General features: G+C 36.9%; 1 protein-coding gene across 5 annotated transcripts in view; it reads left to right on the top strand.

The window, feature by feature from the left end:
* Positions 1-15,928, top strand: part of ATP11B (ATPase phospholipid transporting 11B (putative)) — a 129,190-nt gene that overhangs the window by 14,580 nt on the left and 98,682 nt on the right. For all 5 annotated transcript variants that reach the window (XM_034957771.2, XM_034957772.2, XM_063602614.1 and 2 more), the window contains exon 2: positions 12,229-12,345. In XM_034957771.2, the coding sequence (XP_034813662.1) occupies positions 12,229-12,345 (117 nt within the window). The remainder of the gene's footprint in view (positions 1-12,228; positions 12,346-15,928) is intronic.

Consider the following 15,928-nt stretch of genomic DNA (forward strand, 5'->3'; position numbering starts at 1 on the left):
AGTGTAATTGGCGGTTAAAGCTTGAGCACAAAATAGTAAGTTCAAGTCTTAATCATATGTTACCTAGAACGTTGTTTCTTCACTTTTTCATCTCCTGAACTACAAGGGGAATGTAGATATTCTTGCTTATTTTAGCTCTCCACTATGCTCTTTAAGGTACGATAAGTTCAGAAACAGTGAGAGTGAACCTGATTGTTTACTATGGAGAGACTGTAAAGTAGTTCTCTAATCTTGTGTTTTCCTGTTGAAGTTCCAGTGTTGTAAAGGAATTGGTTTCTAACTTAGATATGCAGGAGACCCTCATACCTTGTGGATCCAAATCTTTATGCAAAGTTAAAGGGAATTGATGCAGTGCTAACCTGCCAATGTTGATCAACATTTTTTTTCCAGCATATATTTGTAGTATTTTTTTTTTTAAAGAGGGAAAAGCTGAAGTATCTTAGGAATGTATTATGAGAAAGGGAAAGTCAAAATTTGTAAAGAATGCTTTTAACAGTTTTTTTTAGTTGGTAGTCTCCCAGGCCATGGGTTCCATAATGATGATGTTTCATGTAGATTGAGATAAAGCTCTCAGTGGTCTATGGCAAAATGAGAAAAATGAGGTCAGTGTAATCTGTGTGTTTGCATAAATTTATAGATGTCCTTGTTTTTGAGTAATTTTTTTAACATTTTAAATATAAACTTTATTTTAGAATGGTTTTTGATTAACAAAAAAGTTGCAAATATAGTGGAGAGGATTCCTGTACCCTTCTCTCCCACCCAGTTTCTCTTATTGTTAACATTTTACATTACTGTGCAGCATTTGTTACACCAATATTGATGTGTTGTTATTTAACTGCATACTTTATTTGAATTTTATTAGTTTTTCCCTAATGTTCTTTTTCTGGTTTAGTTTCTCAGACTTTAACTTAAAGTCTTAGATTGTTTCCCTTGCTTTCTTTTTTATTAATATTCTTGGTTAGAAAAATAAAAAGTTGGCAACCCTATGCCAGTTTCCTAATTTAAAAAAGTTTTACCGATCTGTGAAATCCAAAACTGTTCCCTCCTATAGGAGATTAAAAAAATAGAAGTCCAAAACTCTGAGAACCAATGCCTTTGGTTATTAGAAGTTAGTGTGATAACCATTAACAATTAAAGACTAAGTTTCCTAATTACATTTTATTTATATTCTATTTTATTTCTTTCATTTAACTTTAATTATTTTATTTTATTGAGACAGACTTTTGCTCTGTCGCCCAGGCTGGAGTGCAATGGTGCCATCTCCGCCTACTGCAACCTCCGCCTCCTGGGTTCAAGCGATTCTCCTGCCTCAGCCTCCCAAGTAGCTGGGACTACAGGCATGTTCCACCACGCCTGGCTAATTTTTGTATTTTTAGTAGAGACAGGGTTGTGCCATGTTGGCTGGGCCGTTCTTGAACTCCTGGCCTCAAGCAATCTGCCTGCCCTGGCTTCCCAAAGTGCTGGGATTACAGGTGTGAGCCACCACGCCCTGCCCGCTCTGTACACTAATAAGCAATCCTGTACACATCCTTTGCTTGAACTGTCACCATTTTGCTTGCTGGGTTCCAATATCAAGTCCAGCCCTCTTTTCTAAGCTCTAAACAAGTATATCCAGTTGCTTTCCAGATTGTTAGATATCCATGCTAGTTGTCTCACATTTAAAACAGAAAACAATCCTGATTTGATCTTAAGTATGTGAGATGAAATAGCTTAAGGCATAAATCACTAAGATTTCATCAATTCCATATGGGCAGGGACTAAATCATGTATTTCTTTCATCATCATTAGTCCTTAGCACATTACAAGGCACATAGTAAGTATTCAGTAAGTACTCTCTGATTGGTTGCTAAAGTACATTTTTAAAAAATCGAATACAGGAAAATATTAAAAGGCAAGAATTGCAGATCAGCAGTAGAATTTTCTTAGTTATTATGCAGGGTAAATGAGCTGCTTTTTGAAATAACTGAAAATAAGCTAAAATTCTTTTGTTTTTTAAAAATACATTTTCAGCCGGTCACGGTGGCTCATGCACTTTGGGAAGCCGAGGCGAGCAGATCACTTGAGATCAGGAGTTCAAGACCAGCCTGGCCAACATGGTGAAACCCCATCTCTACTAAAAATACAAAAGATAGCCTGGCATCGTGGTGGGTGCCTGTAATCCCAGCTACTCAGGAGGCTGAGACAGGAGAATTGCTTGAACCCAGGAGGCGGAGGTTGCAGTGAGCCGAGATGGCACCACTGCACTCCAGTCTGAGCGATGGAGCAAGACTCCACCTCAAAATAAATAAATAAATTTTTCAGAATTATGTTAGTGTGATCCAGTGATGCTAAGTAATCATTTCTCTGCTTAAAGTTTAATTTTCATAGCAATAGTTTAGGATTTACTGAGTCTTTTTTTTTTCTTTTTACCCTGTGTAGACATGCTTTACTTTCTTTCGAAGCATATTTCCCAGGTTCTTGATAACACATTTCTGACATATAAAATTAATTAGACAATTGTGCATCTTCCTCCCACCCTACTTTTTTCTACCTTTGTGTCTATTCTTTTCTAAGTGAGTAGGATTCACCTAGCATCTTTATTCTTTGACCTCAGTGCGTTTTTTGTGCTGTTACTGTTGAGAATGTTTTTACCTATACTTTATCCTACTTTTAAATCTGTAGTTGGAAATATTTGTTGTACAGTAGTTTCCTGGTTTGAGTACTGTCTGTACTGCTCATGTGAGATAAGCAGCACCTTCTAACTTGAGAGATAGTGAATACTTGTGGTATAACTTACATTTTAACATCCAAATACATAGTTGATTCTCAACGCTGTCAGACATATTTCCCCTGTTCGTATCAAATATTTTATAAATACTTCTTCCTTTTTAAAATCCTGAAATAAAATTTAAATAAGTTGCTTATACAAGTAATTTTTTTAAAAATCCACATTACCACCCTAATTGTCATATGAAGGAAAAATAAATGAATACATTTATATTAAATAAAATCTATTTCAGTATGTAAACAATCATGACTACACTGGACATAATGAATAATCAGATGCTGAAGTCATTGTGAATGCTCTGGCTCTAAAATATACTGCTAAAAATATATTGTTATGGTGACTCATAACATTTTCACTGGTGATGTGATTTTCTGAAATAGTAAACAGCACTTCATAAAAGTTCTGACAAAAAGTATAATCTTTCTTCAATTTTCCTGGTAATTGCATTCCTGGAAAATTCATAAATCCATATAAAATTTTTTTGTTTATGTTCAAATAGAAGGTTTGGATTATTTCAAAGGGATTTTTGCAAACATGGCATCTGGAAGTTGTGATGCTCATAGGACAGTTCTTCATTGGCAAGGCTCTGCAATCCATTACAGAATGTCTAATACTTCTGCCTCACCCACCCAGTAACTAAATGCCACTAGCACCCCCCAGTCATTGTGAAAATCAATACCAACCTTATTTCTGAAAAGTTCCTAGAAGTCCACCTTCCTTCCTTTGGCTCATCCCCCCAAAAGGAGTTTTTTGAGGCATACACCTCTTAGCTATGATAGAACTAGTACATACAGTTTTCTATATGAGAATAGCAACCAATCGGAAAATAATAGGTGGATAGAAAAGCCTGTAGAACACTAAGTATATGATTATTTGGGAACACTATTTCAGTGATATTATTATTTTGGTTGGTTTGCCCAATTTAAATTGTTTATATTACATTGTATGTATCTGATAACAGGAACAGCATATACTTTCATTGTAGGTAAGAGCATTATGTATTTTGATAAACATTAAAAATGTTTATGGCAAGATGAAAAGTAGGACAACTAGATTGTGGTGAGACTGGTACAAAGTAGTTGGTTTTTGTTCTTGCTGCTGCTGTTATTTATTTAGTAATGGTTTCTTGGTTCAGACATTACTGAAAACAGGTTTCCAGCGTGTAAAATTAATAGCACAATTGCATATCTTCCATCCACCTTTTTTCTACTTTTTTTTTCTTTTTTTTTTTTGAGTTAATTCTTGTCTAAATAACCAAATAGGATTCACCCAGGACATCTTTTTTTACTTCAATACATTTTTTAATGTTGTTTAGAATTTTGTGGTGTACATTTGTGACTGGTATATTTTTTAAATAGTAAACTTTGAAGATATTGTGAAAAAGATATGTTTATTCATTGACTGTGTCTCCAGCCTATGTGCAGAGTTGTAGCCAGCTGTTGCTGATATACCAAGGAGGATTTAGAAAGCCATTTTCATTGCCAGTTTTGTTTATGATTGTTGGGGGAGAAGGAGGAAGCTCAGAAGTGTTTTAGATATGAGTGGAAATGTATTTTTACCCGTTTATCTCCAATCTGGATACTGCAGCCATAAAATTTACTAGTTTCACTCCTTATCCAGACAGTGGTTAACTGGATAGGCAAATTAAAGAACTCAAATTTAGTGTCCTTGCTTATAGAAACCTTAAATTCTCCCTTACTAAAACCTGTGATCTTTAAATTTGATCTAAACTAAACCTTACACATTTATTTTTGTCATAAATACCTCTGTGTTTCCATACATGGAAACTACCAGTCCAGCATATAAGGGATATTTACTATCATGGTTGAATTATGGCCAAATAGGACTTGCCTGATGCAGAAAATCCACAGTGAAGTCCCAAATGGATGAAGTTGATTTTTAAAAATTGTGTGAAATATACATAATATAAAAGTTACCATTTTAACCATTTTTAAGTGTACAGTTCTGTGGCATTCAGTATATTCACATTGTTATATAATCATTACCACCATCCATCTCTTGAACTTTTTTATCTTCCCAGCCCGAAACTCTGTACTCATAAACTTGCCATTCCCTTCCTTACTCAACCCCTGGCAACCACTTTCTGCTTCTGTCTTATGAATTTAACTACTCTTATTCCTTATATAAGAGGAATCATACAATATTTGTCATTTTCTGACTGGCTTATTTTACTTAGCATAATGTCCTTAAGGTTGATCCATATTGCAGCATGTGCCAACATTTTCTTCCTTTTTAATGCTGTATAATATTTCATTGCCTGTATAATACCACATTTTGTTTATTCATTCATCAGTAGATGAACACTTGGATTGCTTCCACCTTTTGACTATTGTGAATAATGCTGCTTTGGACATGGGTGTAGAAATATTCTTTGAGCTCCTTCTTTCACTTCTTTGAAGTATATACCCAGAAGTAGAATTGCTGGATCTTATGTTAATTCTGTGTTTAATTTTTTGAGAAACTGCCATACCATTTTCCACAGTAGCTTCACCATTTTACATTCCCCCCAGCAATGCACGAGGGTTCCAGTTTCTCCACATTTTTGCCAATACTTATTTTCTGTTTTGTGGGGTGTTTTGTTTTGTTTTGTTTTTGTAATAACTTTGTTAATGGATGTGAAGTGTTATCTCCTTGTGGTTTTGATTTGTATTCCCCTAATGGAAGTTGATTTCTTTGACCTTCAGGAATGGATCCCCACCAACTGTAAAACTGTAATAAATAGCCTTGATAAAAATAAGACATATCTAGGAACACCAGAATAAAAAGTTTCCTGCTAGCCCCTCTTATACTAGTAATGGTATATTTCACTCTACAGAACCGCTTTAAAATTTTTTCCATTTCCAAATTAAATAACATAAAAGTTAAATTCAGTTTGGTAGACATTTGTTTTTTATTATTTTTATTTTTTATTTTTTTGAGGCAGGGTCTTACTCTGTTGCCCAGGCTGGAGTGCAGTGGCATTATTATGGCTCATTGCAACCTTGACCTCCTGGACCCAAGTGACCCTCCTGCGTCAGCCTCCCGAGTAGCTGGAACTATAGACACATGCTACCCCATCCGGCTAATTTTTCTATTTTTGTAGACACAGAGTTTTCCCATGTTGCCCAGGCTGTTCTTGAACTCCTGGCTTAAGTGATCCACCTGCCTTGGCCTCCCAAAGTGGTGGGATTACATGTGTGAGCCACCACGCCTGACTGACATTTATTTTTAGTGATATTTTATATTTATTTATTTATTTATTTATTCATTTATTTATTTTGAGACAAGTTTTGCTCTTGTCACCCAGGCTGGAGTACAATGGTGCAATCTTGGCTCACTTGCAACCTCTGCGTCCCAGGTTTAAGTGATTCTCCTGCCTCAGCCTCACAAGTAGGTGGGATTACAGGCATGCACCACCATACCCGGCTAATTTTTTGTATTTTTAGTAAAGATGGGGTTTTACCATTTTGGCCAGGCTGGTCTCGAACTCCTGACCTCAGGTGATTTGCCCACCTCAGCCTCCCAAAGTGCTGAGATTACAGGCGTGAGCCACTGTGCCCAGCCTTTAGTGATATTTTAAAGCCAAACTCAGAATGTGAAACTAGAGAATTTGAAACTCAGAATGTGAAAACTAGAGAATTTAATCCATTGAGTAAATATTCTTTAAAGAATTAATTTGTGTCAGACAACTAAGCACATGCTGCCCTTAAGAATTTTACAATCTGAGCAGAGCACAGTGGCTCACACCTGTAATCCCAGCACTTTGGGAGATTGAGGAAGGAGGATTGCTTGAGCCCAGGAGGTTGGGACCAGCCTGGGCAACACAGTGAGACCCCATATCAACAAAAAATTTTAAAAGTTAGCTGGGCATGGTGGTGTGCATCTGTAGTCCCAGCTACTCGGAGGCTGAAATGAGAGGATCGCTTGAGCCTGGGAAGTCAAGACTGCAGTGAACCGTGAATACACCACTGCACTCAAGCCTGGGTGACCGAGCAAGACCTGATCTCAAAAGAATCTTATAGTCTGGAGGGGGAGATAGATACAGAGACAAGCAATTAGAATTCAGTGTAATGAAATCTATACTGGAACCGTATAAACGGTTTGGTGGGAGTAGTACATAACACATGCCTTCCTTTGTCTCTGGGGAATGAGGGGCATCAGCTAAAGCTCCACTGAGAAGGAAGCTCTTAAGCTGAAAAATGAAGGATGAGTAGCCTTTTCCTGGAGCCAGAGATGAGCTACCTTTAGTAAAACTTTGGCAAATGATGTGAGAATTTTTTAGTTATCTTTCGCTAAGATTACTCTAGACTTTATATCCTACAGCTTGAAAAAATCCAGTCCCAACTCACCCCTGCACTAAGCCAGGGTTCTTGGAAGTCCGGACTGGTCTGATAGATGGCAAACTAACTTAAATCCTGAAGTGAAAGTTATGTAATACAAAGCAAAAAGCTGAGGTAAATTATAACTGTTTACATTGTGGGTGTTTTAAATTTTTCTCTATCACCTTAGTCTGGTCTGTTAACAGTGTCACAATATCTTGCCCTGATGATACCTTTATATAGGTATATTTTACTGAATAGGTATATTTTATTGAAAGTTTATGTCTAGGAAATAGTAATTCACAATTAACTTTGTAGGTTTCAGTAAAAGACGTTAAATAATTCCTCCCCAGAAGCATTGGTATTTTTTTTCCCTAGGCATTTTCATGTGCCGGTATACTTTGAAACATATAGCCAGCAAAAATCACTTTCTGTCATGAATGTGATCTAAATAAAATTCTGTTCATTTATTTTAATAACCTAATACAGTTTTGACCCTGAAGCTGCTTTTTGTTTTTGTTGTTTTGAGGACTTTTGTTTGTTTTGATGCTTTTTCTTTCTGTCATAGAGCAAATAGATCATATGTAGGAATGCTAGAAGGCGCTGTGAACTCTAAGGATGATGTTTTCTTAGTTATATTAAAGAAGTATGACTAATTAAATTACTCATAACTATAGTTTTAGTCTCTTCTTAGCTCTTTTATTTGTAATGCTTATAAAATCTTTGGGATTTTAAGATAATGCAGAGGCTAATATACTTGGCCTGAAATTGAAAATGTTGAGATTCATTCCTAAGTATTGTTTTATGCCAGAGACCTCCTGCTAAAATTGATATAGCTGTTTGCTGATTTGATTTCTCCAGGTCTCATTCAATTTGGTTACAAGAGGAGTCCCGTTCAAATCAATCCTGTCTTGTGTATTAACAGTACTTCCCCTGTCTGCCATCATGAGACTTTTTCCCCTTTAAATATTCACCCACTTTTTTTTTTGAGTACCTATGGCTTTAACATATGCTCACAAGTCCAGTAAGAAAAAAAAAGGGATTTTGAATTTCATAATTTTTAAGAATATAATAGCTTTCAAATAGTTTAAATTTGTGTGCCTACAATACCTAAACTCTACTTTTTAGTAGACATTAACATAAAGCCAGGGTGGCTGGAATAGCATTGATCTATCTCAGGTCCTTTGCCCGGGACAAGATAAAATCAGAGAAGAAAGGAGCAGGCAAGCATTAAGGGGTTGAGGGTGTGAATGAGTAGCCTGGGATAACAAGAGAAAATGTATTATGTGCCAAAGGTTTCTGAACCTTGCCATGTAGCCTTGACCTAGTAATTAAAGAGTTCAGATTATATTTCCTTTCCAGTGTCATAGAATTGCTGATAATGCTTACTAGAAATAGTGTGAAACTATGCTTGAACTTCATACTAAACGTGTAGTTACACAAATAATTTTGTTAATAGTTTGTTTTGACTCCTGTTAAAGAAGATAAAGGTGTTACTGAAACATAAAGATTCTCTTGAGGTAGTTTTAAATATAGAATTTCAAGCTACAGAACTAATTACAAAGCAAGATTTTAAGTTAAGTACTTTTAAGCTTCTTTTCATCATGCAAAGCTCATGAAACCTATGTATACGCTTATCAGAAAAATGCACATATATGCAAATTTGCACACAATTTCAGGGATTCACAGAACTAAAGCCCATTTATGGATCCTGCTCTAAGTCACTTTCTTCATTTTTGGATAGTTTTTTTCTTTTATTTTTATTTAGATTGTGGCTAGTTTAATTTGTTGCAGCAAAGTTAATATTAAATACTAATGAACTGAAGTTATAAGTTTAATTTCCGTAAGGGACATTTGGCTATACTTATACTATAGACACATATATTAAATTTACCTATTTTGCATATGAAAGAAAATAACACACGTACGTGCCCACAAATGCAGGCCATTGACTATAATATGATTGAATGAGATTATGTGAATTAATGAAAAACCTCAGAATGCATAGGTAGATATTATATCATCATTGGGAATATGGAAAAGTTTGTCATCATTCTCCTTTTAAATTTGTCACCTTATTTTTAATTGGAATATAGAATTGCTCTATAGGATTTTTAAAATTCAGTTTAATTTATAATGTATTTTGGGGGGACCGTTTTTTTTTTGTTTTTTTTTTTTTGAGACAGAGTCTTGCTGTGTTGCCAGGCTGGAGTGCAGTGGCACGATCTCAGCTCACTGCAACCTCCACCTCCCGGGTTCAAGCAATTCCCCTGCCACAGCCTCCCAAATAGCTGGGACTACAGGTGTGTGCCACCACACCCAGCTAATTTTTTAATTTTTAGTAGAGACGGAGTTTCACCATGTTGGCCAGGACAGTCTCGATCTCCTGACCTCGTGATCTGCCTGCCTCGGCCTCCCGAAGTGCTGGGATTACAGGCATGAGCCACCGCCCCCAGCCAGGGGGAACGTTTTAATATATCCCTTTGAAATAATTATAGAACCCTCAGGAGTTCCAAAATTTTAGTATGTGGTCATTGGTTCTTATCATCCAGTAGAGATAAATGGGAAATGATGAGCATTTGCTTCATGTAAAGTATGTGCATTTATATGTTAATATAAATTCTAGTCATAACTGAGGTGTTGCTGTAGTTATCTTGCTGTTATTTTGGGTCCTTTTTTTTTTGTTTCTTAACTTTAGATGTACATAAATTCCGGTCTTGTGAGAATTTAGCAAAAAATTAAACTTTTCTTTAAGTGGTTCTCAGTCTCAGTTGTCTTGACATCTTAAAGATTTACGTACTGTTTGAGGCCCTGAATTTTACTTCCTTTTTAAAAAAAACTTTATCCCAGAAGCTATAAATCAGTGTTTAAATTAGTGTTAAAGAGAAGTAATAACATATTAGTAATATTTTATCTGTTTTAACAGGCTCTTAAAAAGGTGTCCATCTGAATCTGTTGAGTTGAGCTGAAAGCAGAGTGATGCTGGAGAGAAAGATGGCAGAAAGCATATTAAGAGGCAGGAGCTAGTGTTTGGGGGGAGATGTTAACATGTTTGTGGAGTGGATGCTGAATAAATATGCTTCCTGCAGTCTAATGCTCCAGATACCTGTTTATAGGTAAACTTCCTGTGAACCTCTTTTGAGAAATACAGCCCTAGACTAAAGGAGTAGCCTTGAAACTATTTGTTCATTCATTTGTTCACTTATTCATCTATTTACCAAATTGTGAAAAATTTTAAAGACGCTTTATGAGGAAAATAAATATTTATGCCACCATATTTTTTCCTTAAAGAGACTGATTTTTGAAATCAGACACATAATGCTACATTCACATCTACAAAGTGTGTTCATCACTATTGCAAAATGTTGCAAAAGCAGGGTAGAAAAATCTTAGGACTTTAAATAGTCTGAACAAATAAACATGTTTGTTATGATGCATACAAATGCATTTGTACAGTCCTGTACTAGCTGTTTCTGAGATCACAGAATAAAAGTTTAAAACCAAGAATAATAACAGTTGAATACCATACATAACACTTAATATTCCAATGGACTAAGCAAAATATCCCTCTAAGTTACATGGGATCTCACACTATCTGTGTATGTCTGTGCTTAATGGAAATGCTACAAGGATGCTAAGCGTTGAATGGTAGCCAGATTACTTACGTAGTAGGTTACTAAATTAGAGCGTTTACTAATATCTAAAAATGGATCATCATAGCTTATGAATACCCAAGTTTTATTGACCTTTTAATAACTGCTTAGTAGTACTAGTAAATAGCCCATGACCACTACGTAAAAAAAAGAAAAAGAAAAAAAGAAAAAAACCTAAGGAATTTTGAATCGTTTTCCTGTTAGAACCAAAGAAAGAAAGTCTTTCATTTGGATATTGCTTTCAGCCCATCAGTGGGTTCCCAAGATCTGCCAAAAGAGTCTTTTTTTCTTTTTTCTAATATTTCTTTTTTTTTTTTTTTTTTTGAGACGGAGTCTCTCCCCGTGTCCCAGGCTGGAGTGCAGTGGCGCGATCTCGGCTCACTGCAAGCTCCGCCTCCCGGGTTCCCGCCATTCTCCTGCTCAGAGTAGCTGGGACTACAGGCGCCCGCCACCACGCCCGGCTAATTTTTTTTGTATTTTTTAGTAGAGACGGGGTTTCACCATGTTGGCCAGGATGGTCTCGATCTCCTGACCTCGCGATCCGCCCGCCTCAGCCTCCCAAAGTGCTAGGATTACAGGCATAAGCCAGCGCGCCCGGCCTCTTTTTTCTAATATTTCAAAACCCTAGACAATATGCCGAATGTTAAAGTGTCTTGAAGGTTCACTTGCAACTGTGGAAGTGGAAATACAGTCCTCTAAGAATAAAGTTTCAGTGTTCTTGTTACCCGTGAAATCTTTTCTACCGGAGGTGATTACTAATATGCCTTGACAGATGGTCTTCTCAATCTGAGGTCAGGATATGAGTTCCCAAAGGCCAGGAATTACAGCATATTCATATCTCTATTTCAGTAAGTCAATTGATACTATAATGGCTCAAATAAGTGATTGTGTGGAATGAGTCTGGGCAAGACCCTACCTAATGCACTGTAAGTCATCTGGGAACAAAGCTCTTTGCAACCAAGTCAGTCTGGGGATGGAAAAAGTAAAATAAATATAAACCTTTGCCATCAGATGTGGTAGGTGCTTATTAGGCTGTAGCTGCACAGGACTTCCACATCACTGAGTAGAAATCCATCCATGGAAATGAAAGGGAAGGAATGCAGTAGGGATAGAAAATTTGTCCTCAAATACTTCTATAGGTCTCCCATATGATTTTTTTTCAATATAGTAGTATTTCTGACAGAGAATGAACTGTTTTTCATTACTAAAGGCATTACCTAGTTAAGTTTCTATCTGGAGATAATGTACCTGTTTACCTGTGAAAGAAAAAAAAATAGTAAAGTTTCTATCTGGAGATAATGTACCTGTTTACCTGTGAAAGAAAAAAAATAGGTGGCATAGCTCTTCTAATTAGATGGAATGAGTCTATATGCATTTTAAGGGCAATAGTAATATATGTAATCTGACCAGTTAAATAAAGCTAACAGTAAAGTATCATAACTAACCTGGTTGACTAGTATTTCTTTTTCTCTTGCTTGATTGGTCTTAGGGTTTTGACCCACCACATCAGAGTGACACAAGAACCATCTACGTAGCCAACAGGTTTCCTCAGAATGGCCTTTACACACCTCAGAAATTTATAGATAACAGGATCATTTCATCTAAGGTAAGAATTAAAATTTTTATTGTTAGGCCAGGTACAGTGGCTCATACCCATCATCCCAGCACTTTGGGAGGCCAAGGCGAGAGGATTGGTTAAGCCCAGGAGTTTGCGACCAGTGTGGGCAACATAATGAGACCTTGTCTCTGCAAAAAATCAAAAAATTAGCCAGGTGTGGTGGCACACCTGTACTGACAGCTACTCTGGAGGCTGGCTTCAGCCTGGGAAGTCGAGGGTGCAGTGAGCTGTGATTGTGCCACTGCACTCCAACCTGGGCGACAGAGTGAGACCATGTCTCAAAAAAAAAAATTATTATTAAAACTGTAGATATGGATCATTTTATTTTTAAAAGTGATTATATGTGTGTGTGTATATTTATTTATATCCTTACAAATTCAAGAAAATGGTGGTCGATTTATCTTAACCAAAATGGTTAACTGTAGAATACAAGGAGTGGCTAATTGCTGATACCAGTAGCCCACATGCCAAAAAATTTTCTTTAGTTGCTAGTAAACTAAGGAACTAATATTTATGCTATGTACCAGAAACTATATTAAGTACTTCTCATATCATTTAATCCTTACAACAACCCTATGAGATAGCTTTTATGAAATCTATTTTACAAAGCAGTGTTATACTGATTTTAAATCAGTTTCCTCAATTGAAGTCATAGGAAATGGAATAATTTTCCCAAGGTTGCTCACTAGTAAATGGCTAGATTGGATTTTTGGGGTTTTTTTTGTTTGCTTGTTTTTTTGAGACAGAGTCTCGCTGTGTCACCCAGGCTGGAATGCAGTGGTGCAATCTTGGCCCATTGCAACCTCCGCCTCTCGGGTTCAAGCCATTCTCTGCCTCAGCCTCCCAAGTAGCTGGGATTACAGGTACCTGCTACCATGCCCAGCTAATTTTTGTATGATTAGTGGAGATGGGATTTCACCACCTTGGCCAGGCTGGTCTTGAACTCCAGACCTCATGATCCACCCACCTCGGCCTCCCAAAGTGCTGGGATTACAGGTATGAGCCACTGCACCTGGCCATAGATTGGAATTTAAACTCAGTTCTGTGTTGCTTTAAAGCCTGCTTCCTCCAATTTTATCACTCATTTGTACACATTTTATGGTGCCAAAGTACAGCTTCACTCTTATATATTCTTCCTTGTTTCATTTTTTCCTGTGGCATTTTTAAGTTGTCTTAGGTTATTCTGAAGCTAAAGACTGTAGAATAGTACTTTGCAGTAGACTTTTCTGTCATGATGGAATTGTCCCATATGATGGCCAATAAATTATACAAGGTTATCAAGGCCTTGAAATATGGCTAGTGCACTCAGAAACTGAAGTTTAATTTAATTTTTATTTAAATGTCAGTAGCTACATGTGACTAGTGGCTTGGACGGTACAGTTATAGAGGATATGAGTCAAAGATACTGAGGGTAAAGTTTTCCTTATATCATAACTATTGCCTGAAAGGGCACCTTAAGAAGCATCTTTGCATTGCTCCTTCCCTCTCTTCTAAAGCAACTAACATCTTTTCTCTAATCCTAACCTCGTCTTTCCCAAGGATGTTGTCTTAGGTCAGCAGTTCTTTGCCCTGCCCCATATTGCTGCCTTCACATTCTTTACGTGTATAACATACCCTTAGTGCCATCTCTCGTTTTGGATGATGGTTCTAAAGCAGAAAGTAGGAAGAGGAGATGTCAGAATCCAGGATAATGGATGAGCTTTAGATTAGTGACACAGTTCTTTTTTTTTTTTTTTTTTTTAATTATTATTATACTTTAAGTTCTAGGGTACATGTGCACAACGTGCAGGTTTGTTACATATGTATACATGTGCCATATTGGTGTGCTTCACCCATTAACTCGTCATTTACATTAGGTATATCTCCTAATGCTATCCCTCCCCCTGCCCCTACCCCACGACAGGCCCCAGTGTGTGATGTTCCCCATCTTGTGTCCAAGTGTTCTCATTGTTCTGTTCCCACCTATGAGTGAGAACATGCAGTGTTTGGTTTTCTGTCCTTGCAATAGTTTGCTCAGAATGATGGTTTCCAGCTTCATCCGTGTCCCTGCAAAGGACATGAACTCATCCTTTTTTATGGCTGCATAGTATTCCATGGTGTATATGTGCCACATTTTCTTAATCCAGTCTATCATTGTTGGACATTTGAATTGGTTCCAAGTCTTTACTATTGTGAATAGTTCTGCAGTAAATACACGTGTGCATGTGTCTTTATATTAGCATGATTTATAATCCTTCGGATATATACCCAGTAATGGGATGGCTGGGTCAAATGGTATTTCTAGTTCTAGATGCTTGAGGAATCACCACACTGTCTTCCACAATCGTTGAACTAGTTTACAGTCCCACCAACAGTGTAAAAGTGTTCCTATTTCTCCACATCCTCTCCAGCACCTGTTGTTTCCTGACTTTTTAATGATCGCCATTCTAACTGGTGTGAGATGATATCTCGTTGTGGTTTTGATTTGCATTTCTCTGATGGCCAGTGATGATGAGCATTTTTTCACGTGTATTTTGGCTGCATAAATGTCTTCTTTTGAGAAGTGTCTGTTGATATCCTTTGCCCATGTTTTGATGGGATTGATTTTTTCTTGTAAATTTGTTTAAGTTCTTTGTAGATTCTGGATATTAGCCCTTTGTCAGATGGGTAGATTGTAAAAATTTTCTCCCATTCTGTAGGTTGCCTGTTCACTCTGATGGCAGTTTCTTTTGCTGTGCAGAAGCTCTTTAGTTGAATTAGATCCCATTTGTCAATTTTGGCTTTTGTTGCCATTGCTTTTGGTGTTTTAGACATGAAGTCCTTGCCCATGCTTGTGTCCTGAATGGGATTGCCTAGGTTTTCTTCTAGGGTTTTTATGGTTTTAGGTCTGACATTTAAGTCTTTAATCCATCTTGAATTAATTTTTGTATAAGGTGTAAGAAAGGGATCCAGTTTCAGCTTTCTACATATGGCTAGCCGGTTTTCCCAGCACCATTTATTAAATAGGGACTCCTTTCCCCATTTCTTGTTTTTGTCAGGTTTGTCAAAGATCAGGTGGTTGTAGATGTGTGGTATTATTTCTGAGGGCTCTGTTCTGTTCCATTGGTCTATATCTCTGTTTTGGTACCAGTACCATGCTGTTTTGGTTCCTGTAGCCTTGTAGTATAGTTTGAAGTCAGGTAGCGTGATGCCTTCAGCTTTGTTCTTTTGGCTTAGGATTGTCTTGGCAATGCGGGCTCTTTTTTGGTTCCATATGAACTTTAAAGTAGTTTTTTCCAGTTCTGTGAAGAAAGTCATTGGTAGCTTGATGGGGATGGCATTAAATCTATAAATTACCTTGGGCAGTATGGCCATTTTCACGATGTTGATTCTTCCTATCCATGACCATGGAATGTTCATCCATTTGTTTGTAGTGACACAGTTCTTAATAAATTATGCAAGAAATAAAAGCTCTTGAAAACTTTAGGTTTTTTTTTAAACTTGGGGTATAATTTACATACAGTAAAATTTATCAGTTTTAAGTGTGCAGTTTGATGAGTTTTGACAAATCTGACCACCGCCATAATCAAGATGTGGAATATATCCATTGCTT

Source organism: Pan paniscus, chromosome 2, assembly GCF_029289425.2.
Source record: "Pan paniscus chromosome 2, NHGRI_mPanPan1-v2.0_pri, whole genome shotgun sequence".
NCBI classification, from domain to species: domain Eukaryota; kingdom Metazoa; phylum Chordata; class Mammalia; order Primates; family Hominidae; genus Pan; species Pan paniscus.